Consider the following 24,246-nt stretch of genomic DNA (forward strand, 5'->3'; position numbering starts at 1 on the left):
GCCATGTTAGTGTGTCTAGATGACATAATGCTTTACAGCAGAGAATGCACCCAGATTACTGTACCACAACACAGCATCTCTGGATCTACCATAGAAGACTGAGAAGTTGTTGCTGACGGAGAGATGGGGACAGGAAGAGAGTGCTAGCAGGAAAAGCTTGATAACTGCAGTCCAGAGGCTGAAGACCAGTTGTAGAGAATAGATAGATAAAAGATCTCTACACAAAAGGTTCACTGGGTAGATAAGATTTCCCTGTACTTCAACAAATTGCTGTGAGTATCAAAGAAGCCTCCAGCCTTCACCTACCGCTGCTTTAAGTCTCTACCCTGTGAATCTGAATGGCATCGATTGCCGAAGAAATAGATTCAAAGAAGACAGGATTTTCAGATTCAGATTTCCACCGTACTGCATTGCTTTTATCAAGGAAGCTGCAATAAAACAAACATATGAGCACTGATAAGGTAGCGAGGATATATAAACCGTCATGTTAAAAATTTTGCTGTAAGCTGATACTTGCCTTTGCAGTGTGCTAGCAACACATCGATGTGTCTGTTTTACAGTCCATGTAAATCTATATGTGTGAAAACATGAAATTAAAAAAAAACTGTTTTAAAATACCAACAGGAATTAAATATCCAAAAAGAACATATTCAATGCAGAGAGGATCAAGTTCTGCTGCTGAAGTTATACTGCCAGCAGCCACCAGAGTGAGCCCTTCCATAATGCAAACACCACAAGCCCACACTCATTTCCTCCCCCTTCTCAAAATACTGTGCAGCTCTTCTGGTGATAAATTAATTAAATCTGAATTTGATCAACAATTTATCATTTTTTAAATTATATTTTTTAGATTTTTTTTTTTCTCCAGTTTTCCTTTTTCAGCAGGTGTCCCCATCTCCTCTCCACACGCTTACCTACCATTCCACAAAGGCTTGAATCAGACCTAGAAACTCTGAAACTTCCAGCAGTCTATCAGAAAAGCACCATAACCATTATGCTACATTTTGCAGTAAGTTGTTCTTTATTCTTCTTTAGAAATGTTCAACTTCACAGAGACTAGACATTCAATAAGCTAGAAAGTCATAAAAAAGGTGAAAATAACTCTAGAACCTGAGTAGGGCCTTTTCTGGGCAGATGAGGAACATCCAAAGCAGTCCCTGATTCAGAAAATGCTTAAATAACCCATGTGAAGTGGAAAAGTTGAGAGAGAAGAGATTCAATGAGAACCACATCAGAATACCCTATTTTTAAAAATAAACCAAAAACCTGACTCAGCCTAAAACTTCCTCCAACTCTAGCAGCAGTGACGGCATTTCGGAAGGAGTGTAACTTGAGTCTCCTTCTCCTCTGGGTAACTCAGTTTTGAAGCAGTCATTCGTTCAGAGGCTGCACTCCCAACCTGTGCTTTTCACAGCTGATAATGGACTTACCTCTCACAGATCTGTCTAACACTTCTTTAATATAATTCGTACTTCTTGGGTCTCTAAGAACTTTTGGAAACGAGTTTCACAAACCTTTTTTTTTTAATTAATGCTTTATCTAATAGTTTTATTGAATACCCTACATTTTGAGGTGACACATAATAAAGAGTAACTCCCGCTCTCCTTATTTAACTCTTCCAGTTTTATTTTTAACTATACCCTCACATACACACAGTTTTAATTTAACATTTTTAAGGCAGCACTTACTTCCCTGCCTAATCACTGCAGCAAATTGAGAAAATGGTTAGGATAAGAAAAGGCCTGGGCTGAGAGCCAAGTTTAAATCTGGTCTTCTATCTTACTCAGAAAAATTATATGAACGAAACCTTGCATACCCATTTAAATCAGTACCCCACTACGCATCTATTAAATGCCAGACCCAATGGAAATATAAGAAATAGGTTTTGAACATAATTTTTCATCCACTATATAAAACTGTTCATTATGTGGTTACTGGTTTTGGTCTTCTGGGAGCTTCTTGGAGCTCCTGCAATGCCTGAGGAACCCAGCCTGCTAGGTATGTAACCCACAGAGGAAAACATGGAGATCATTAAGACCTTTGGCTTAGCAGAAAGCAGGACATACAGATAAAATCACAGAATTAAAAGCTGAAATTTTAAAGGGGTAAATCCACACATGACTCCAACTGACATAACTGACATGACAGGGTCAAATATGACCTAAACCAGCTATAAATTAAAAAAAAAAAAAAGGTTCCAAAACTCATCTCCATTACGTACAGATACTTAATTATGCACTGAATATCACCCCAAATCTTTAGAATTATTTTTAATATCATTTTATATATAAACACAGTGCAGTTTAATACCAAATCTGTGTTCATCTTTTCCACAAATGACATGTTTATCCACTAATATAGCTGAGGTGACTAGTAGCTGGCCCAGTAACTTGCATGTGTAATTATATTTCTATGTAAAGTTTGTCTGATGTCATGAATACCTGAAGCAGCACCGAGACTCCAGTGTAGTCAAAGAAATTCAGTCCACTGCAGTCTAATACCAAAACACATCGCTCACCATGACATAACTGCAATGACTCACCTACACAATTGATAAATGAAAAACTTTAATTAAAAGGGAGAATAGTCAAGAAATGCGTATAAGAATAATGGTAGTTCAACAAAATAAACCCAAACTGTCACAATAAAGATTTTATTATTTTGTACGGGGGTATCAGTCAAGTAAATGGCACATTTTAGAAGCACAAATGAAGGACCTTCAGAGCAATGGAATGAAGTGATGATGGGCAGAATATATTATTAGCAAGACATTTTAGGCAGGAATAGTCCCACAAGAATTGGGGAATTGCTTCTTCAGATTTGAATTTCTAAATTAGTCCGGATAATATCTTGGCTTGTTTGGAAGAGTTTATACGAGCTACACAGAGAATATATCTCTCTTTTAAGTTCTGATACAACATTCATTTCTGTAGTACCTGAATGCCTGCCTATGGCTTAACTAGTATCTTCCTATAAGGAAGAAAAATAAAGTGGAGTGTTTAATTTTCCTAAGGTTTTACTGTGCTGTTTTTTGTTTGGTTAAATTTTAATATACTATCACTTATTGATGCTGGAGAGAAAAAGTTGTTGGTAAGATTCGCGAAGGTCTTTTGCTCATTCTTCAACCTCAGGCCATCTTGTGCTTAAACTAAGCACACTCCCAAACTCCTAAACGTGTCCTGAACTAGCACATAGATAAATGATTCTAGGCTGTCATAAAGGGAAAACTAGAAAATAATGCACGTCTTATTTACATTGCTCTGTGAACAAATGTTAGTTATGATAATGCACAAAATAAAAAAAAAAAAAGGGAAAAAAAATCTGAATGTAAAGATGGGTTAAACTAAACCATTTTGACAGAGCAGAGGACAAGATTTTAAACTCTTGAGGGGACTTAGAATTTCCCCATGGTTTAGATTTATAAGAGTGCTAATTCCTTTCTGACAGAAGCCTGAGAGCCAGAGCCTTTTGGACTTGAACCTCCAGAGATTTACTGTCTTTGTGTTGGCCAATGTACATTAACAGATACATACCAAACAAAAATACAGAATTTAAAAAGAAACCTCCTGCCTGACACTACTGTGATGGAGACCGAGAAAGGATTTATGTGATCTGCTAGGCTGCTCACTGTAATCTTTTCTATGCACCTCCTCTGCCTTTGAAACAAAAGAACTTGGTCTTTCTCCCTGTTACTTGTGCTACCTTCCCACCCAGCTGGCTTCCTGCACTGCAGCAGAGGCTGCTTGGCTTCTGAATGGAGGTTAGGTAAAGACCTCCTCCCTCTCTGAACGAGTGGCAAGGGCAAGACCAGCTGTTTAATTTGGTGCTGATACAGACCAATGGAAAATTGGTACTCCCCAGAGGGAGAAAGGAAAGATTTTGATAATGACCTACATTACTGTGCCTTCCAGGACACCTGCCTTAAGGATTAAGTTTTATGTCTTCCTGCTCCCCTCCTTCCTAAAAATTAAAGCCCCACGTTTTGTTTTCTTTCTTATAGGAATTTTTATTTTTTCTCTCTGTTTTTTGTTTTTTTTTTAAAGCTCCCATGAACAGTCACCATGGACTAGTTGGTACTAGGACCAACAAAGCATTTAAGTCCTCAAGGCAGGATGTAAGCAATCAGAAAAGAGGTCATGTGCTGTCTGTAACTTCTGTAACATGAGAAACCAGTTCATCCAAAAGAAGACCCAAGTATGTACTGCCAAAACCTTCCAAAAATCTCCTCATATATAAAGTGCTTTCTACTTTTTTAGTATTTTGCAGTATAGCCCTGTATAGTCTTTGGTAGCCATTATCGTTGCATTGCTATGTGTTACAGCAAAGCAGTCTGTCACCCCCAAGTAAACTAAACACTGTAGTATCATAAAAATGTCATGAATCTAGTTAATAAAAGTAAACGTTCAGACAGCATCCCCCAAATCAGATTCTCTACTGGGGCCTTAATGCTTTTAAGTGTTTTAAATAAACACAATATTTTAATTCTATCCACAATGAAGTCATCTGTATAAAGTATCTTCTGCAAAAGGTTGCTGCAGCTCTCCCATGGGAATGTATGTGTTCTGGTTTGATTTAAGTGTTATAAAATGTGGGAAGAGTGGAATTATCCAGCCTATGCTTTAATTGAAAACAAACCCTTAGGTTTTTTTCTTTATTCTCTCCTCTATTGAAATACAGCACAATATTGGTGGTCATAGCGTTACTGATAATTCAGTTGATGTTTTCTGAGATTTTCTCCTAAGTAGCTTTAAAGTTCATAAGGATTTAACATGGCTCTAATCTTATCTTATTTTTACTTTTGCATACTAATATCCAAGCCCCACTGTGAATGCAGAAAAACAAGACCAGAGCTTAGCGAAACAGCCTCTTAGGCCTTTGTCTGAAGACCAATACAGGCACTAATGTGGCAAGTGGTTCCCCCCACTGCCTGCCTGTCTCACTGTGCACACAGTGGTTCATGAGAAATGAGCAGGGACTCCAGCAGAAAAGGTATATTCATGGGTTCCCTGCTTTTGAAGTCTTAAAAAGTCAGTCAGGAACAGAATGAAATAGGACCTGTTAGGCCAAGGTTAACAGAATTTATCACTGTTTAGCCCTCATGCTTCATTGAATGTTTGGTCTAACTGAAAATATTAGTCTCCAGACAACTGGAGTTCACATAGAAACAAATAGAAAAGTGTGGAGCCGTTTTGCACACTTATATCCATTTTGGGTTTAACATCATTTATAGATAATAAACTCACCATGACAAGTCCCATTGGGAAATGAACAGAGCAATGTGTTCTGCTCACACTGAAATAAAAACAACAAACTATTAACATACTAAGAAAAAGTAGTCCAATGCATAGTAACCAGAGAAAATCAGTGCAATGCATAAGAATTCTGGTTTTCAATATCAAAGTTAACTCCTTCTCTCCAAAAGCATATTGTGTGGAACAGCCTATTAGATATTCAGTATTTGCCAAGTATGTTTCTCAGTATTCTTCTGAAGTTATACTAAACTGATATCTTGTTTTTCTTTCTAGATGACTCAACTTCTGTCATGTTTGGATCCACTAGAAAGCACATTATGGGCATGATGCTTTGGGGAAGCAGGGTTTGGTTAAAAAGTGGTCAAAAGACCACTTCTAGTCAGTGATTTTATAAGATTAATTTTTGATTCATTTTCTACTTGCTGCAATCTCATCTGCTATGCTAATATTTTAGTGAAAACATTTTCAACATGTAAATTTATTAAAGAACTACTTTTATCGTGAGAAATTTTTTTATAACTGTTTAAAAATGAATATTAAGTTCTCAGTAGAAATATGTGTTAAAACCAGAAATACAGCAGAGAAAAAAATCCAAGGTGCATTTTTTTTTCACAGAAAGACCATTATTCCACAAAAAAATTTACATACAGCATTTCAGGCAGGTGTACTGCCAAGTACCTTACAGAAGAGACAAAGGATAAAATCTTCCTCTTAAGTAAATGTATAAATTAACTTATTAAATTAACTTACTGACTTATTACACCTACTAAATTAACTCATAAATTAATTCCATGCAAATCCTAAGTAATTTCTCTCGGTTTGGGGGTTTGTTATCATACTAATCCAAATCAGTTAGCCTAGCACAACCAAGGAAAAAAAGCAGCACGATTTCTGAGCTGAATTTCTGTATGAGGAGAAGCCACCCATCAAAGTAGGTATGGGTAGCACAGCTCTTTGGCAAGAGACAGGAGAGGTGGTGGACACACAATGCTGAATGTTGTCTTAACTTGCCTAAGAAAGAACTGTGATATTTTCAGCCCAGTTTGCCAAACTGGATGATATTGCCCACCGTAAGGATAGTACAGGATTGGAATGTCTTCACTGTAATGATAGAAAAAGTAAAATTTTTTTCCCTTTTAGGGAGCACTGTAGGAAGTTGCAGTAGTTATGTGCAGATAAGCTTGAAAAATACTGTACTTATGGAGATATTCTCCAAAACCAAGTTCTATATAATTTTTGTACTGTTTATTTTTCCAGTACAACCAGTGCAGAAAATGAAAACTAAACACTACCTTTGAGAAAAACTTCAGTCAGTTTGTACCTTCTTCCTAATTCTCCTGGAATTACTTATAGTCAGAAATGAAGCGTCTGTCTCTCATGGACTCACCTCCAGCAAAAAAACCTCACATTTTGTTCAAGTAGGTTTGTAGCACTCATTGTCTTTTTAAAATCACAACCTTACATTATCTGAGGTTATGTAAGTTCTGGCAGAAATTTTGAAGAGCTTTGAATCAGTGCTTTAATGTCTTTTACGGGATCATATATAGAAATAGTAGAGATATTCAAGTAATAGCAAGAAAGCAATCCTTATTGAACCTGATTAAGATTAACTTTTTCTATCCTAAATTAATAACTTGAAATATTACCTTTTTAAATCTGCTTCAGTATCTGATTGCATTGTCTAAGAAATGCAAGGAAAGCAATCATGATCTTCAACACCATCACCATGATTACTGAAGCATATAGCACAGCTTACCTTGTTTACATCTTCACATGCCTGGCTGCTCGTGCTATCCTTCTGGATTATCTTTATCAGGTCAGCATGAAATTTCCTGGCATTCAGAAAGACTAATGGGTTGCAGACTGAAACAATCTTTACCTGTTTTAATAATTCCTGTGGAATAAAATAAAATACAAGAAGATTATCTTGTGTTTGGAGACTGAAAAACAAAGTAATTTCTTTAAAAATGCTGCAAATGCCTGTAAATCAACGTGGAAAGAACTTTGGGTTGTGATAATGATTTAACAGATAACTGTCTTGATCAGTTTTCACACACGACTGAAGTAAAAAAGGAAATGTAAGTAACCTATAAGAAAAATTATCCTTAATTCGAGCAAAATCATATTCATTATGATACTTAAGACTATTATCTGGCAAATAGTAGGAGTGCTGTTTCCATTGGTATGATCCCCAAACACAGGCAAGACAAGGCTTGCAGACAGGGAGTAGCTGTTATTAGTCAAACATATGTATTGGAAAAAACACATGAGGCTTGGGGGCAAACGCTGCAGGTGCTTTGGGGAATGCTGAAAATCTTCATCTCAGTTATCTGAAGATGACTTTAGTGCAACAGGGATATTTCTCCATGGAAATACTTAGTAGATCCAGACCAAGCTTGAGCAACACTTTTTAAACTTTGCCAGCACGTATCTACAACCAACACAATAAATAATCTACACGAGAACCATCAGCCACCACCAGTTCCTGCCTCTGCACTTCCTTGAATAAGTTTCATCCAGTTCATCAGGTACCTTCAATGAAACCGTGTGGCCCAAAATACAGACATTATACACCAGAACAATTTCTGAATGACATCAGATAAAGGTCAGGAAACCCCCAGGTAGCAGTGGGGAACATTTCCCACAAAACAAGCACTTTTTCTCTCATTCTCAAAGTGGACTTAAAACAACTTCAAAAGCCAATAAGAAAAATTAATATTTATGTATAAATATGCTGATTTGATAGGTGGGTAGAGTTAAGCTAATTCTACCAAGCTCTCCACTTTCCACAGGTTATGAACCATATCTCTGTTTTCCTTGGGCAAACTATGTTTGAGACTGCTTTCAGCTGCTTTGGATTCTAATTCTTCTATTTCAGACTTGAGGAAAAATCTGTCAGCTGTTAGGATCTTCTACTTTTTCCATTTGTACTGTCTGATCTAGTAAAAGATATTACATCTACTTATGAAGTTCTTTATGTATATTTCAGTAAACAAATGTATTAAGTTTTTATGCATCTAGTGCTGTAAACAGGAATAAGCAGGATCATGTGTGGCCTGTAAACGTTACCAGTATTTTTAATGGCATTTTCGACCTGACAGGCATTCATGCAACTACAGGTTCTTAAATAGCCACAATTACACTGCTAGAAGCACATTGCCAAAAAAGTGATAGGATTAATTTGCCTTTCAGATATGTCTTTTATGGAAGCTGGGGATATCTAGGTTACATGTGGAAGTTCAGAGCATTCTCCTTCCAGGTGAGACAAAGAAAGGATCCTTGAGTTTACAACCTGAACATTGCACAGCAATGATTCCCACTAGTTATTTTCACATGCAGAACATGGTATCACTGAGTGTCAGCTTCAACGGTCTCATAAAAAACTTTACCCGCTCTGGAAGAAAGAAAACAGAGTGAGATTTTAATGGGCAAACACTGCAGCTGACACCACCTCAGCAGGACAGCAGCAGACTGCGTGAGGGCCCATCAACAGATCTGATTCCGAGAAGTTCTCCAAAAGGATTTCAGTCCACAAAAGTGCTATATGCAATAAAGTATCCTATCACTAAGTGCAGTGAGGGATCTGGACACAGCAAGTATCTATTTACTACTGAAATAAGATATCTGATTTATGTGAGTATCAGGTCTCAAAAGTTAACTACTTGTGACAACGGGTAACAGGAAGTAAAAACCAGGGAGTCGCAAGAGAATATAGGTTCAAAAAGCCTCTATTCTTCCTAACAAAAGTCAGAGACATATAACAAGGTCACACTCAAACACAAGTAAGTGGAGCTGACACACAGACAATTTTTAAGTAGTTCAAAAAAGCATGGGATTGCATTGGAGATACACAGTTTTCCCAAAAGACCTTCAAGCAAAACAGGAATGAAAATCTTCACCACAAACCACACAAACTACCTCCTTATTGTAGACTGCTATTCAGACCTCTGGGAATCAGACGATCTCTCGGACACCACCAAGTGACCAAAACTGCGGCAATGAACCCCAGACTATGTATAGGGACTTTGCGCAATTTACCTATGAATATGATTGTGGTAAATATCATCTCACCAACATACCTCGGTCAGTCAAGTGGCAAAGCCTAACTGGCAATTAAAATGGCTAAGATTATATGAAAGAAAATTCTAAAATAAGGGTGAAACAGAGGACAATATATGCTTGAATGGAGAAATACTCTGACATCCCACAAATTCCATTAGAAAAGGTGCTATACACAGCTTGGCGTGGAGAGAAGTGGGCACTCCGGTGCCATACCAGTAGAAGCAAAGTGAAAGATGACAACTAAAAAAAGGAATACCGATGCGCAAAGATCAAAGCCTGTGATGATCAACAGCTAACAAGTTCCCAAAAATACAAGGTGGAAAATCTGAAAGGCTCAAATCATAAGGCCAAATGAAGCAGATGGCAGATTTAGGTACAATCTTTTTTCCAGGATGGGCAAGGACAACTGTGCCACATGTGGCTCAGCTAATCCTGGCTCTGGTTTGGTTCTAGCTCCTTTCTCAATAAGAACCACTCTGAGAAAAATGGATTTCCTCTTTGTCGTGTCCTTGCCAAGAAAGAAAGAAAATGATCTCAGGTGGCCTATCCCCGCTGTGACTCAGAAGGGTAATGGCAATTGCCCCGTGCACTCTGCACAACACTGTCTACGCTTGGGTAAAATTCATTTCAGGGAACGCCTGTGATGCAGTGTGTTTCACATAAACTTCTAAATACCCTCTTGCTTTTTTCCACATTAAAGTGTCTTTTCTCCTATTGATGAAATAACCTCTATAAATCCACAGACTTTAATGGCAGGGTAGATCATTAAGCTTACATATTTTCATGTTTAAAAGTCCTGTTGTCTATGTCTAAGCTGTTATTTACCAGGGGAACTTGGATCATTCTAACGTTCATACATTAAAAATTACCCTAAATGCCTGGTGCAACCCAGTGATTCTAAATTCAATTAAAGTAATTTTTCTAAATCTTAAAAATATTTTCCTTCTAGTTTTGTGTAATAAGCTCTTGAGCAATTTGCTTTCTTAACAAAATGTTATTTTCCCCACTGTCTGCAGGCACTAGTTTGTTATTACTTGGTTACTGGCATTAATCTTAATGATTAAGAAAAAAAAAGCAGGGAAGCAGTTAAAAAAAAGACACATAGGGATTTGTACAAATTATTTTATGAACTGATATGAAAAAAAGGAAGCAAATCAAATTTTGGTTACCCATCTCTGACAAAGTTACTCCAACACTTTTCCTCGAGAATGAAAAGTGATATAATAGTTGACAGCTGGGCCAGCCTCAACAACCATGTTTTTAATTCACATTTCAGAGTCCTCCCCATTCTCATGTACCTTTCACATTCCAGCATTGTTCAGCATGCCAAAACAGTAAACCCCCCTGAGCCAAGTTCAGATTTTAAGCCCAAGATAGTTCTAATAGAAAACATTTGCCAGAAAAAATAAATTCTTTAGAGGAGAGCTTCTTAATGGTGAGGTAATAACTGTTGAGCATATTGCTTACTGGTACATAAGACCCTTCATAAGCATTAGGAGAGCAAAGAGGACATAGTAGAAACTGCCATGATGGAGAAGGCAGGATGGCCTAGTGACAGGACTCTGTGCTGAAAGGACACATGGTTCTACTTCTCTCTTGGCTGCTGACCTACCATTTCATCTTGGAGGAGGGAGTTCACCTCCCTGGGTCATTACCCTTCTTTTCCTACCATGGGCCTGACCACAAGCAACTTTGATGATAATTGCAATGAAAATAACCGAAAGAATTTAAAACCTCTGACTAGTAGATTTAAGTTTGTAAGAAGCCAAATTTTTAAAGCACAGTATTTCAGGGACATTCTTCCATCTATTTTTCACATGAGGGTACCCTTGTCTGAGTACAAGGTGGTGATATGTGTGAAGTAGTCTCTGACAACTTCATGATGTCGTCCCTCCTTCCCCAGCCACACATGGTTCATGTGTCTTCTGACACAGTCCGATCGCAAGGGGCTGGTGGCAGAAATGAGGTCAGAGAAGAGACTGTGTATGAAAAGGACTTTCATAAAATGAGGAAATTTGATAAGAATATAGGGACAGCTATTGTCTGCTCAGATGGACTTTGCTCTTGCTGCCAAGAGATTTCCTCAGACTTAGGAATTAGGAAAATTTTACAAAGAGCAATTCCTATCCTAAAAGTAACAAATAAACTAAAATAGACAGATCTAGGTAATCTAGCCTAACTTCACTTCGCAGACCAGCAGCAGAGTGAGGGAAATATTCCAATTTCTGATACCCAGACTAGTTCTGTATTTACTTCGTCATACTAGCTTTAGATTTCAAGTGGTCATTTCCTAAAAATGTTCCCTTGACTCACTGATTACCATCTGGTAATGAACTAGAGAAAATAAACAAATCAGAATTAGTGGAACACACACACACACACAAACATAATTTAACTTACACAATTATCTTCTGTTTTGTATTTATATTCCACTTCTTTCACATTTTTCAAGTTCAGTGTCTTTGCTCTGTAATCAATACACAGAGAAATTCTGTAAGGCAAATCACTAGTAGTCTTGAACAGAAACAGGAAGAGACACACCCCAAAACTACAGCATAGAAGTTTAGAGTCACAGTGATGCAATCCATATGTATTTTTGTGCATATACAGCTTATTTTTCGTGCCACTTAGTTAAAGGGTAAAGAGCACATTTTAAAATTATAATAGATCACTTTGAAAATACAAATAATGGAAATTTCTGTAAATACAACCTTAATTTTAAGTTTCATTACTGTTTCATAGCTGGCCAGAGAGCTATTTTCAAGTCAAGGTAGGTAATATACAATCTACAGCTTCAAACGTACAGAGGTTTAATTAATATTTTTTACCTGCAAAATCATATTGTAAGGGAAGGAGAAAAAACATATCGAATAGCTATGGGACGTGAAAACTAAGGATGTTTTATTTGTCATTAAAATCGACACATCTGTGTATGCTGAAGCAGAACATTGCACCCTAGCTGTCAAAGTGGGGGGCTTAACTGGAAAAGCCAGTATCCCGACGCTCTCTCACAGCCAGTAGAAAGTTGCCTTGAAAAGGCAGCTCAGTGGGCGAAGCTCATTCTGCTTCAATACATCATTTGCAGGAACACATTTAACTGCAGAACAAGATGGCTATGAAACTAGCTATCATCTGAGCTCTGTGCCTAAAGCTAGGCAATGAAAATAACTCCAGAATACAAACATTTAATAGATGCATCAATGTGCAAGGAGTATTTGGAGGTGCTGGGGTTGGATAAATGAGGCTTGCAGAAGTCAGCTGTTCTCTCCTGTTTGCATAAATCAAGCTGTAGCTGCTGCTGGTTTTAATACATTCTGATACATATGTATCATGATATGATCATGTCCAGTACTCTGGCACCTGAACAGAAACTTCACAATAAATTGTCTATGGTATTTTTCTTGCTTCACTTTTGCTGACACTTTTGCCCGTGACTGGATGGATTACCACATGTTCTCTTGCTAACCTCGCCTGTGCAGTACGGCTTTTAGGGCTGTTAGTTTGTTCCGTGCCTTTCGATTGCATGGACAATCATGTGCACCCTGACTGAAGACCCCAGAAAGCACTGGGAAGAGTCTTATTTACTTTAATTATTGCAGGTTCAGACTGAGGTCTCTGGTAGATCAGACAACAGAAGATCATGCTATTTTGCGTCAGATGTCTCTCCCTTTCTGCTGTGGCAGAACCTCAGACATCCAGGCACGGGGTTTAAACAACATGAAAACTTACCTTTTCATTTTCTAGCAGAATTTATGAAAATTTTAGTTTGTTGAGTAGCAGAAGGTGACCAAACAGTCACTGGTTGATTCGAGCAGAAACCATCTTCCATAATCTGTAATTGCCTTGCAATTTTGAACTATTTTCACACTGGTTCTACAACTAATTCTATGAGAACAGCGCTACGCCCAGATGGTTAACCCCATTAACTCTAACAAGCATTAAATCAAGCTGTCAATGATGTACTTAATTTCAGTGGGATTCGATGTTCATGCAAACAACTACCTGCAAGCACTAAGTCACTTGCGGGGCTGGTGAGCTATGGATTAATTCGAACCTCGACTGATATTTTCCTTTACTCATGATCCAAAGTAACTACTATAAGATACGGAAAAGAATATAAAAATTTGTATTAGCTCTAGTTTCTTTGTCCTGGCTTTTCTAATTCATACATAGAATTTATAATGTACTTTTTCATTATACGTCAGAATACAACATAGTATCTGGTTTATAAAGGGCACTTAGTTACTAAGGCTACTAAGGTTATTAAGAGATACTGTCTCTTTAAGGAGTAAATAAATATCTAATGGAAAAAATTATAATTTTTATATTTCTGTTGATCCTATGCTACATTCACCTAATGAGTCATAGAGGTGTGTAATACTAAGAGAAATCACAAAATAATGCCAGTAAATCACAAGTAAATACACAGGTGTAACTTTTGCTTTTGAATTATCTTATCTAGTAATTTTCTGCAACTAAAAAAATGAAGTTTCCTTGTTATACTTTGTGAACTGCATATCTGTCCCGACAGTGAAACAATGTGCCACAAAGAAGACATAACGATGTGCAACTAGAACATTTCAATAAATTTATTTCTCACCTGGGAAAGCGGAAAATCACAACTACTATAGTGCAGACAATGCCATACAACAGTCCCACGTTAGCAGCAAAGCATATTGTAAACACGTAGGTACTAACCCATATGCTCTTTAGGGAGGAAAACAGAAAAAGGTTATTAATTTCTTTTTTTGTAACAATGTGCATTTTATGAATTAGAAATAATTTAAAAATGAAGATAGCTTCACAGAGGTGAACATTTGGACCTCTGAACTGGCAAGTATTGAAGACAGAATTAGCAATTAAAATAATGTCTCCCCATGGGAGAACACATATGACATGGCACTATTCATCCCAACACTCATAGAGGTTCCTTTCAGAGTTACTTCAAATAGCATATGTAGCTGCACTAACAGCATAGTTCAGAACGAACTCAGTTGTTTTGCAAAACCTATATTTCATTTTTCACATTACAAGTTTTTGTCACCTTCTTCACTGTACATATTTAAAATCCTCTTTTGCTTTTACACAATGAGGTACCCTAACGGTCAGGTACAGAGAGCTCTTCTCCCACTAATTGTGTAAGTGGGAATACTAATATGCAAGGAGGCTAATTAAAAGTGGCATTTATGAGAGTACAGCTGACTAAACTAACTCTATAACAAATAAAAATTATTGGGGAATTAATTTCTTCACGTGGAATTAGTGAGACTTCAGATCACCTCCCCATCTTTCAATATTTGATTAATAAAGCTCTGGATTCATTTTAAGTACAATTTAAAAAAAAATACAAAGAAGCATACCTGAAACAAAAGTCACTTTGGAAAGGAATTTAAAATATTAAAAAACAAAAAGATTTTAACATTTCAAATTTTTTTCTTAATTGTTTTCTCAATAGAAACGCTCATATTCCCATACCACAATGATGTGTATGGCAGAGAGTTATCCAGATTTTACAATTCAAAGGAAAAAAGTACAAATTACATGATTTCTTATACCAACCTAATGTCATCAGATATTTTTTTCCTTGAGGGAGCCTTAAGCAAAGAAATGCCACCTAATCTTTATATAAAAAGTCTTAAAGAAGAACGGAGAGTTTTCTCACTCCTCTGGATATACTGATCTCCACAGGTGCCTATTTCAACAGGTACAATGCTTCTTGTTCATGTTTGCAGAGTGAAAGATCACATTACAATGGCACAATCAGTGTTAAAATTATCCCTTCTGATGCTTTCACATAGCTCAGGAAAGCCAGAGACAACAGAATACTTTCAGCCTAACCACTGGAATTTTGCTCGAGCAGATTTCAGAACTGTTATTTTATGAACTAAAAAACGTAAGTCATAACGTACTAATCCGTGCTTCACAGAGGATGGAATGTTACATGACTCTACTGAGAAACCTTTTCCTCCCTCATCTTCAAAATTTTAAACTACTGCAAAAGTTTTTGGAGTCTTTTCAATGGCACAGCTGCTGAGTAAAAAGGTAGTTCATTCTTTGAAACAGTGCTAGACCTCCAATATATTTTATGACATCTTATACAAATTTGTCATGTATATATTTGCAAAAAGTACCTTTACAAGCAACAAAGTTCTGATTTTGAGTTCTGATTAATTGGCATGAAAGTACTTCTAAGATTTAAAAATCCAATATATATTTATGAAGGAGCTTGCTGGACATGAAAGGACTAACAGAAGTACTACAAACCTGAAATTCAGGCAGGATCAAGATATAGCCCATCCTGATAAGGCTGAGCCCTTAACAATACCTGAGGTCAAGCTATCTGCTTCAGCTGGAGACCTAAGGCTAACTAAATCGCTGCTATAAGACCTTCTGCCTCACAAGAAAAGAGAAAGCATGAAAACCCAATACAAAGTCTACATAGGAAAAATCAAAGCCAAAAATGTTTAAGTACTGCTGAGTACTAAGCAACCTAGTAACCCACATCTTAACCATAACCAGAGACTGCCATTGCTGTAAAGGACAAGCCAAAACAATCATATTCTCATCATCAACCACCCTTTCAGTGCTTTATATTGGCCTGGAGTCAGTACTTTTTTAGGTAGGGTAGCATCACACTTGTAGAAAGAAGTTATGTTGATCTTATAGGCATTTTTTTAATTCATGGGTTGTCACAAGGTTCAACAACGAAGTTGTAAAAATAGCAGTTTTTTATGGCAGCTTACTTAAAGGTGGTTATTGTATATTCCAGAACAGATAGAATCTAATAATTCTTCAAATATTAGCAATAATGTATTATAGGCACGTTATCCTCAAAGTCAAAACAAAATCCAACTTCAAAATATGCTTGTACTGTATTAATTTTTAAAAATTCTAAAGAAGGAGAAAAGAAACAAGTGGGCGATATGAATGTATCTTGAATTCTGCATATATCAGAAAGTATAGGAAGTATTGAGAGGTACTATAACTGTAAAATAGCAGCTGCCTCCAGAACTCTGTGGACAGTGTGTTTCTATGTAGACCTTTTCATTTCATGAGGTCTCCTCATCCACCGTTTAGGGGAGTGTGAAATGGGAACTTGGTAGGAAAAAAAGCATATAAATAGGTGAAGTGGGAGAATACCCTCTAGGTCAATGGCTAAACAACACAATACTAAGATACTGTGATACTAAATGTTTCTGTACTACTTTGAATCCACCTTATAAATGTCCCTTTTTGTTGCAAAATGAGGAGATGATCGGCTATTGCCTGGGTGGTTCATTTCGTTTGGCATTAACTATCTACTACACAAATGTCTACAGCTGGGTGAGCTGTCTAGATTCCCACCATAATCAATAGAGACCTGGTTATCAGAGTGAGGGGAATTTAGTATACAGTTCACCTGACTCCTACCCGATTATGCTGCTGCCTACTTCAGGAAGAGATGAATCATGCCCTAACATGACTTGATTGACCAGTTCTCTACTGTCTATAAGGCAAGGCTGTTATGACTTGCTCAGATACAGAGGCCCTTGCTGCAGTCACCAGCATGTAGCCAGAAGAAGAATAATCCTATTTAAATCCTGTTAATTCAAGGGGTGCCTTGGCAGAGAAGATGCTGGAGTCCAGGAGGAGGCTCTGGCTCTGGGGAAGCTGCATAGCCTGCTCATGCTCCCTCATCCTTCTGTAGACAAATGACTAAAGCGTGCATATGTCCTCAGGGCACCCTTCATCAAAACTTATGATTTAAGTGCTGAAGTGAAGACTACTACAGCCATAAAACAGGACCTGCTTAATAGGAAAGTGGTACGGTAGTTCTTTAATATAATTTTTTCACAAGCATTCCATACACAATGGTTGAGAAGGTATTTGTTTGCACAGACTGCCCTGAAGACAGATGGACTGATATTATTTTTTAAAAATAATTTATATAGCAATCACACTTTCAGTGGATTAAGCATCTGTAAATTCTTTCCCACCCCACTGAGACTAACTACAGCAAAACAAATATAACTCAGAATAGCATATTCACTAATGAAGGAAGGACAGAAAATCTCCCTAGGATGTCATAAGCTAGAAGCATTCATGTATGATTATTATCATAGAAGAGATGGATTCATACTCTTGGGAAAATTGTTTCTATAGCAAAGCTCTCCATAATCCCTCATGAATCAGGGCCCCTATGTAATGAATACCTGAACAAATCTAAATGTTCATCTCCCTCCTGAGGATATCTTAAAAAGTTCTAAAAATGCATGCAATTGCACCAGTGAGCTCCAAAATTTCAAAACTGGACCCTCTGTTCCAGTCTATTTTGACAAAACAGATTGACAGGGTGGTGGCTCCATGTCTTAGAAACTCACGCTGGCAAGATCTTGGAGGACACTAGTCAAAAGTGAGAACTTCCTAGTTGGATCGATTTTAATTTCTGAATTAGTAGTATTCTTTACATCCTTATATATTAATATATGTGAATGTAGAATTCATACACCCATAACTACCTCTGCCATCATGGCACCATGTAGGGAATGTGTAATTTTTACCATAAATAGTTGTCATTCTTTCTGCTGTACAAGTCAGGCATACAACTTAGCTCTGCCTCAGCTGTGGCCATTTAGTGGCAAAGTCAATTTTACATTTTTTAACATTTTTTTCTTTTTAAATGCCATAAAATTTATCTGTTGAATATCCCAAATCCCTCTTATATAATCAACTTGTGAAATAATCCTTATTCTACTGTCAGTTTTCACTTAGAGGGTCACCTTCTGGAATACTTTTTCCCCATCTTTTGTCACTTTCAAGTCCAACTGTTAACACCAAAAAGAACATTTTTTTTCAGCAGTCCATTACCAGGCAGTAGTCTTTGCCTAGTTTAAACGGCTGCAGCTCACCTGGGATGCTCAGCCTTAAAAAAAAGAGTTAACAAGAACCTCACTGACCTTTTTGTTGGTACTAGGAAAGTGCACTGTCAAGTTGGAGAATGAAAGAGGGAAGTTAGTCAAGAAGTAGGCCTGCACAAGAAATTAGGCTTGCAGGAATGATATGGAAATCAACTTTTGATCTGAGGACCTGAAAAGTGAGATACACTTACAGAAGAATTCCAGATCAGTGTCCTGGTAGTTCCCCCAAAACAGGCAAAAATTCAAGACAAATTGCTCTCACGTTAATGTACAAAACAGATAACACAGGAATCAACACCTTGGAAACAGCCAGAAGATGAAGACAGCAGAGGGAGGACAAATACAGTTATGCATACAGTTAGGTATTTGACATATACAGTGGACTAGAGCAATTATTGATCTGAAATTATTGAAGTCATCCAAGAAAGTGTAGGGACTGACAGAAGACCTTAACTGAAGCAAGAGACCGTTGAAGTTCATATGAGTGCTGTGAATGGCAGGAAAGGGCTCTTTGGAGTAAGGGCAGTGGGGATCTAGCTGGAAAGAAACTGAATGTGATTTTAGAGGTAGGATGTGAAAACAGGACATTTCCAAGGGTTGGTACAAAACAAGTTGAAAGAAAACTCAAACAAATACATGTAATAATACTCATCTGTAAATATTTAGTACTAGCTACTTAGGTCTGTCAGCCTAGCTGCTCCTTTGAACTCAGCTGCTCCTAAACATTTAACCTGCAAGAAAAAGCAAGCCATGGCTGAAAGGAGAGATTTCATAGACTCACAGTATATCATGAGGGGAGGGACCCCCTCAATGAAGATCATTGAGCTCATCTCCTGAGCTGCACCTTTCAAGCTGTACCTTTTACATTTAGCAGGATTATGCTTTATAAAGAACTAATCGGCAAATAAATATTACTCATCCTGCTGTGTTCAATGGGAAGCTTAGAGAAGTGCAAAGGAACAAGGTAACAAAAGCCATATCACTCTGCTTTCACACGCTCTGATTTGCCAGACCATAACAAACCTGACTTCTATGTTACATGACACACACCCTTCAAAGAATCAGTTCCAGAGAGGATAGCTGCTAATTATTTCCAAATGTTTTTTTTTTTCAGAGTTTCTATCTTCAAAACACTTTGGATAACCTCGGTAATGGAGCCGATTCATTTCCAGTGTGCTGTCAATTGCTGGGGTGAATCTTTTCAGGCCAAAATCAACACCAGTGTAGTTATTCAAATCACTGGGTTTGGTGGGGCTCCTCAGACCTGGCAGCAATGTGAGATCAATGTTTATAGCCTTACTTTAGATGATGCAATTTAAAGCGAGATGATTTATCCTGTCAGGCTGAGGACTGATGGTGGAACTACTTGAAGATAAATCACTGCTCAAGTATGTCCAGTCAAAAAGATAAACTTAGCAAACTCCCCCTCTCTATAACCTTTCTCAGAAATAATGACAGATGTCAGAGATGTAATAACTAACTACTCACCCATCCTTTTCTGCCAAAACCACAAGAGCGAAAATCAATCAGGCTAGTGTATAAAGATGCATCAAGACTAGTGAGCTTCCAGAATATCCTGCTGGAAAACTTAACTACTTGTTACCTCAGTGCAGTGATAGAGAAGCTATATCTCTCTCCCATAACTACCAACTTCCTTAAGTCTGCTGCCCCCCGATGATTCTTGATTGACATCATCCACCCCTTGGACACTGGAAATCTAGGTTAAGCTGAAGACCAAATGCAGTCCAAGCGGTAGAAAATATTTTCAGAATTTTGCTGCTCGAGGAATGTAAGATATCACAAACGATAGAACTTTTCTTCTGGATGATAAAAAAAACAAACAACTCTAGTTTTCTGTGACTTGTTGTTTACTCAGCTCTGCTTGCCATACTGAAATCCAGTACTCTATAAAAATGTTTTACTCAGTCTAGACTTACCACTACTGCTGTAGAATATTAAGTCACTGGTGAGTTCAGTGAAGTCCAATATTACATCCAGTAACCTATATCTCCCACCACAGAAGAGGAGGATATGGCCAAAATACCTTTCTGAATATTTGTTAGCTGAAACTGCATAAACAGAAGTTCCAAAACCTTTATGGGATGTCAGTATCTATATATGTAAGTGGTTAGAGGTTTTGGTTCCACAAATTAGCCAATACATTCAAAAAATCACACAGAAGAGAAATCTAAGAGTCTTCTTAAACATGGACTCATGTTTAATATTTGCTAGGAATTCTGCACAAATGTATGTCACTCTATTCAGACTTTACATTAAACTTTATTTTTATACTATGTTTATATTTTATATGTTTATATAAACATATTTAATATGTTTACATTTTTTCTATTTCATCTATCTGCTCTTTCTGATGTATTCCTCCTCTCATACTGCAAAATCTTTCATTACGATCAAACAATAGTTATTCTGTTTGCAAAACCTGGAAGAGTTAAGGTAATTTACCTACAGCACCCTAGGACATGTATCTTTCTGCATCTCTAGTGTTTCCAGTTCTGTTTGTCCTGTACAGTCAGTCATTCCATACCCCCAGAGGACAAAGATACCAGAATCTCTTCAATAATACTGCAGTAGCAAAAGCATGATAACCAGCTAGAGAAGGCATACAAAATTAGACACGCATCTGCTCAGATTAACATGATCTGTCTATATACACATCTTTAGCATTAAATCAGGTTTGGTTCTTCATCATCTGTAAAATTCATTTTTTTAAATACAATTGACATTACAGATGCTATTATTTTGAGATAGAAAATAAGCCAATAGTACACAAAACCCCTAATAATAATGGCTTGCACTTATCTCTTCTATGGCCACAGAACTATTAAGGTTTATATAGTAGGTATTTCTTAAAGGGTCTCAGAAAAACCTCCTTAGATTAAGTTTCACTTACCCAGTCTATTTTATCCACATTCCAATATTTTTTTAGGTCACGGAACTGCATTAACATCCCCTTCAAGCCCACAACAATAATGCTTGCTAGCACACACTGCAAAGAAATAAAAACAAAAAAACATTTGCAGAATTGGTAGTGAAAACAGATGCCTTTTCTTCAATTTAGCAGTCAATATTATCATTAAATTGTAAAAACCTGAAGTTAGTTTTTAAAAAATGGAATAAGCACAGGTGTCCTTGTAACACACACATAAGAGTATCAAACCCATTTTTTTTCCCTGAAGACAATCTCTAGGCCATCTAATTGTGAGAACTATGACAGAAACTTCAGGACTTCCTGAGACTCTCCATGTGTCACCAGCCCAGCTACGTTCTTCCATAGTCTGGGGGACTCAGAAGAAAATCAGCACTCAAATTCTACACAGTGAAGAATTTTAATTCCCCTTCTTCACCACCTAGAGAAGGCCTCTAGAGCAAAAAAAAATCCATTAATTTTGAGGCAAACAAAATAATTTATTGTGCCCCAAACGGGAAAGGAGGAGGAAATGGATGAAGAAATCATCTGGAGCCAAAAAGGATGGAGTACAAAGCAATGGACTTACAGTACATAGGTGGGGAGGGCTAAAAAAGCATAGTAAAAAAGAAATAAAATATCAAGAAAGCAATATATGAAAAGTATTCCTTAAAATATGGAGAAAAAGGCCTATAGGATACCAGTCAAAATGTACATATAATCCATATAAAAATGAAGGGAGGAAAGCAGTATAATAAGAAAAAGGGCATATTGTGCACCCCACTTCAAAGTGTCCTTACTTTGCATGGTTAAAATAAGCTATAAAAGGTTCTGTGTTTGAAAAGTGAGAACCTTCATGTGACACCATGTAAACAATAGCACAAAGTAAATTTAAAACATAGTTGAGTTAAAATTTCATGTACAGACATGGCAGAATTATAGACAATTTTGGAGCTGTATTTTGTGTCTTTGACATGCCTTTAGTTAAAGTTAGCTAATAATTTTTAATACCAAAAGCTAGATATAGCTTATGTGAAAGCATACCATGTTGCTTTAGAGTCTTAGTGTAGAAGATGTATTCCATGACAGAGATATAAGAATACCTCACAATCTTGCTGCAATTAGGCTTAGATCACCACAATTATTTGTGTCAAATTTATTTGAAAAGCAAAGTCATACATCATATGCATAACTGGAGAAAAATTGTAGATCTTCATTAATTCCACACACTTCATCAGTTTACAAATCCACAGGAATCTGGATGTATATTTTTCATAAACTATGTGCCAAAATTAAGTAGAAGAGAAATACTTTCTTATATACTTATGTGATAGCCTGTATGTGTAAAATCTGTAGGTACTATGTTGTCACCTCTGTATTTTATGATTTTGAGACTTGCTGTGCCCTTATTATTCTTTCTCCCATTGAAATTAGAGCTGGTTTAAAGGTAGTACTATCTTTCCCTGAAAGGCATTAAGTCATTAGAAAATATTTGACGTAAACTTTAAAAAAGAAGATAAGTACCGTACCATAGGCAGCCAGTACAGCATAGGTCCAATTGCATAGATCACTACAAGAATTAATACAGAAGAGATAAGGCAAGCCACCTAAAACAATAAACAAGAAAAGCGGATCATTGTCTAACAAAAACAAACAAAAAAAGAAATTAAAATGTGTGAAAAGGACTAATTATAAAATATTGTAGACAAAGTCAAGAATGAGATGTTAAAGACGGTAGCTATTAACATCTATGGATTGCAGAAGCATATAATTTCAGTTTTAATCTCTGGCAATTACCTTCAACCAGCTACAGTGAAAACATAGTAAGAGATCTCAGCATCTGTTCTTGACCCTGCTGACAGCACGCAGACATAGACCACAGTATCACTTACACCCTCAGTTATTAAATGGGGCTTGTGTGTGCAGTATCTCATCCCAGAAGTTTTGCAGCACCTACCATCATTCTGTAATATATTTATATCCAGGCACCCTATGTTGCACTAAATAACCTATCTGTCACAGCACTGAGCAAAAACTATGCACGGAGAACTGTGTCGTCACTTTTGCACAAGAGAAGAGTTCTAACTTCTTTTTCTGGGATCAACACCACAAGGAAATTTGTGTTAAGTCAGAAACCACCAATGATTTCATGTTAATATCAGTGGACTTTAGAATGTAGGAACAATTTCTTTTTACATATTAAAAATTAAAATTAAAGCAAGTGACAGGAATCCAGACAAATGTATGGTCTAAGAACATGTTTCTTCACAGTATTATATGGCATTAATCTCATAAAAAACTACAGTAAAATTGAAGTCTCCTACTCCACTCTGAGTGTTCACGAAGTAGAGTACTTCTGGTCTCATTAAGATAGCGTCCAGATTCACAGAAGGTTTTTGACGATAAGTAGACAGATGCTCACTTTATTTTTATATTGATAATATGTTTCTTTACCAAAATAATTAGGTTTCATTTTAAGAGACAAGTTGTTAAAAACAAAACCAGACAAGTTGTTAAAACACTAGAAAATTAAAGCCATGGTGTACTTAAAAATGCCATCAAGAAGTGTAGACAGAGTGTTTACAGAAAAAGGGACACAAAATCTGCTGGTAAAGTCACAAGCAACTTTTCCCTCTTTCTGCCTTCCCAAAAAGAAAAAAAAAAAAAAAAGCGTTGTTTCTATTTGAAGGACACTTGTAGCCCATGATACAGTCCCTCACTTCTATTTTCTCCCAGCAAAAGATATCACTGAAGAATAAATGACATCACTGAATCCCAGGTACAGTCTTTGGAGAAAAAAGGGCTGCGCTGAGCCATAGAAAGGCTCTTTGCATTTCTTTCACAGCATATGCAACCCCTCACTCTTCTTTTTGCCTATGATCTGACCAACATTTATTAGTGATGTTGTTCTCATATCCTCATTCTGCCTAGACAGCCCCCAAAGTAAAGGATTAGTTGGATGTGCTGCTTTACAAAAGGAAGGCAGGAGAGAGGATTTTATGTTTATTAAAGTACTCTCATAGTGTTAATGCATGGCCACATTCTAACTTTTGGATGTAGGCTCTGCTCTACGGTGAAACTAATGGATAAAACAAAACAGATACTTATT

General features: G+C 36.9%; 1 protein-coding gene across 1 annotated transcript in view; it reads right to left on the reverse strand.

Annotated features, from left to right (window-relative positions):
* Positions 1-312: 312 nt before the first annotated feature.
* The window catches only part of SLC26A7 (solute carrier family 26 member 7), a 66,746-nt gene continuing 42,812 nt past the window's right edge, over positions 313-24,246 (reverse strand). The window contains 11 exon segments of the mRNA XM_009514258.2: positions 313-390; positions 393-428; positions 518-553; positions 556-571; positions 2,442-2,542; positions 5,244-5,292; positions 7,009-7,146; positions 11,715-11,781; positions 13,915-14,021; positions 21,123-21,218; positions 22,667-22,744. Of these exon segments, the coding sequence (XP_009512553.2) occupies positions 314-390; positions 393-428; positions 518-553; positions 556-571; positions 2,442-2,542; positions 5,244-5,292; positions 7,009-7,146; positions 11,715-11,781; positions 13,915-14,021; positions 21,123-21,218; positions 22,667-22,744 (801 nt within the window). The 3' untranslated portion in view covers position 313.

This window comes from Phalacrocorax carbo, chromosome 2 (genome assembly GCF_963921805.1).
Source record: "Phalacrocorax carbo chromosome 2, bPhaCar2.1, whole genome shotgun sequence".
NCBI lineage: Eukaryota > Metazoa > Chordata > Aves > Suliformes > Phalacrocoracidae > Phalacrocorax > Phalacrocorax carbo.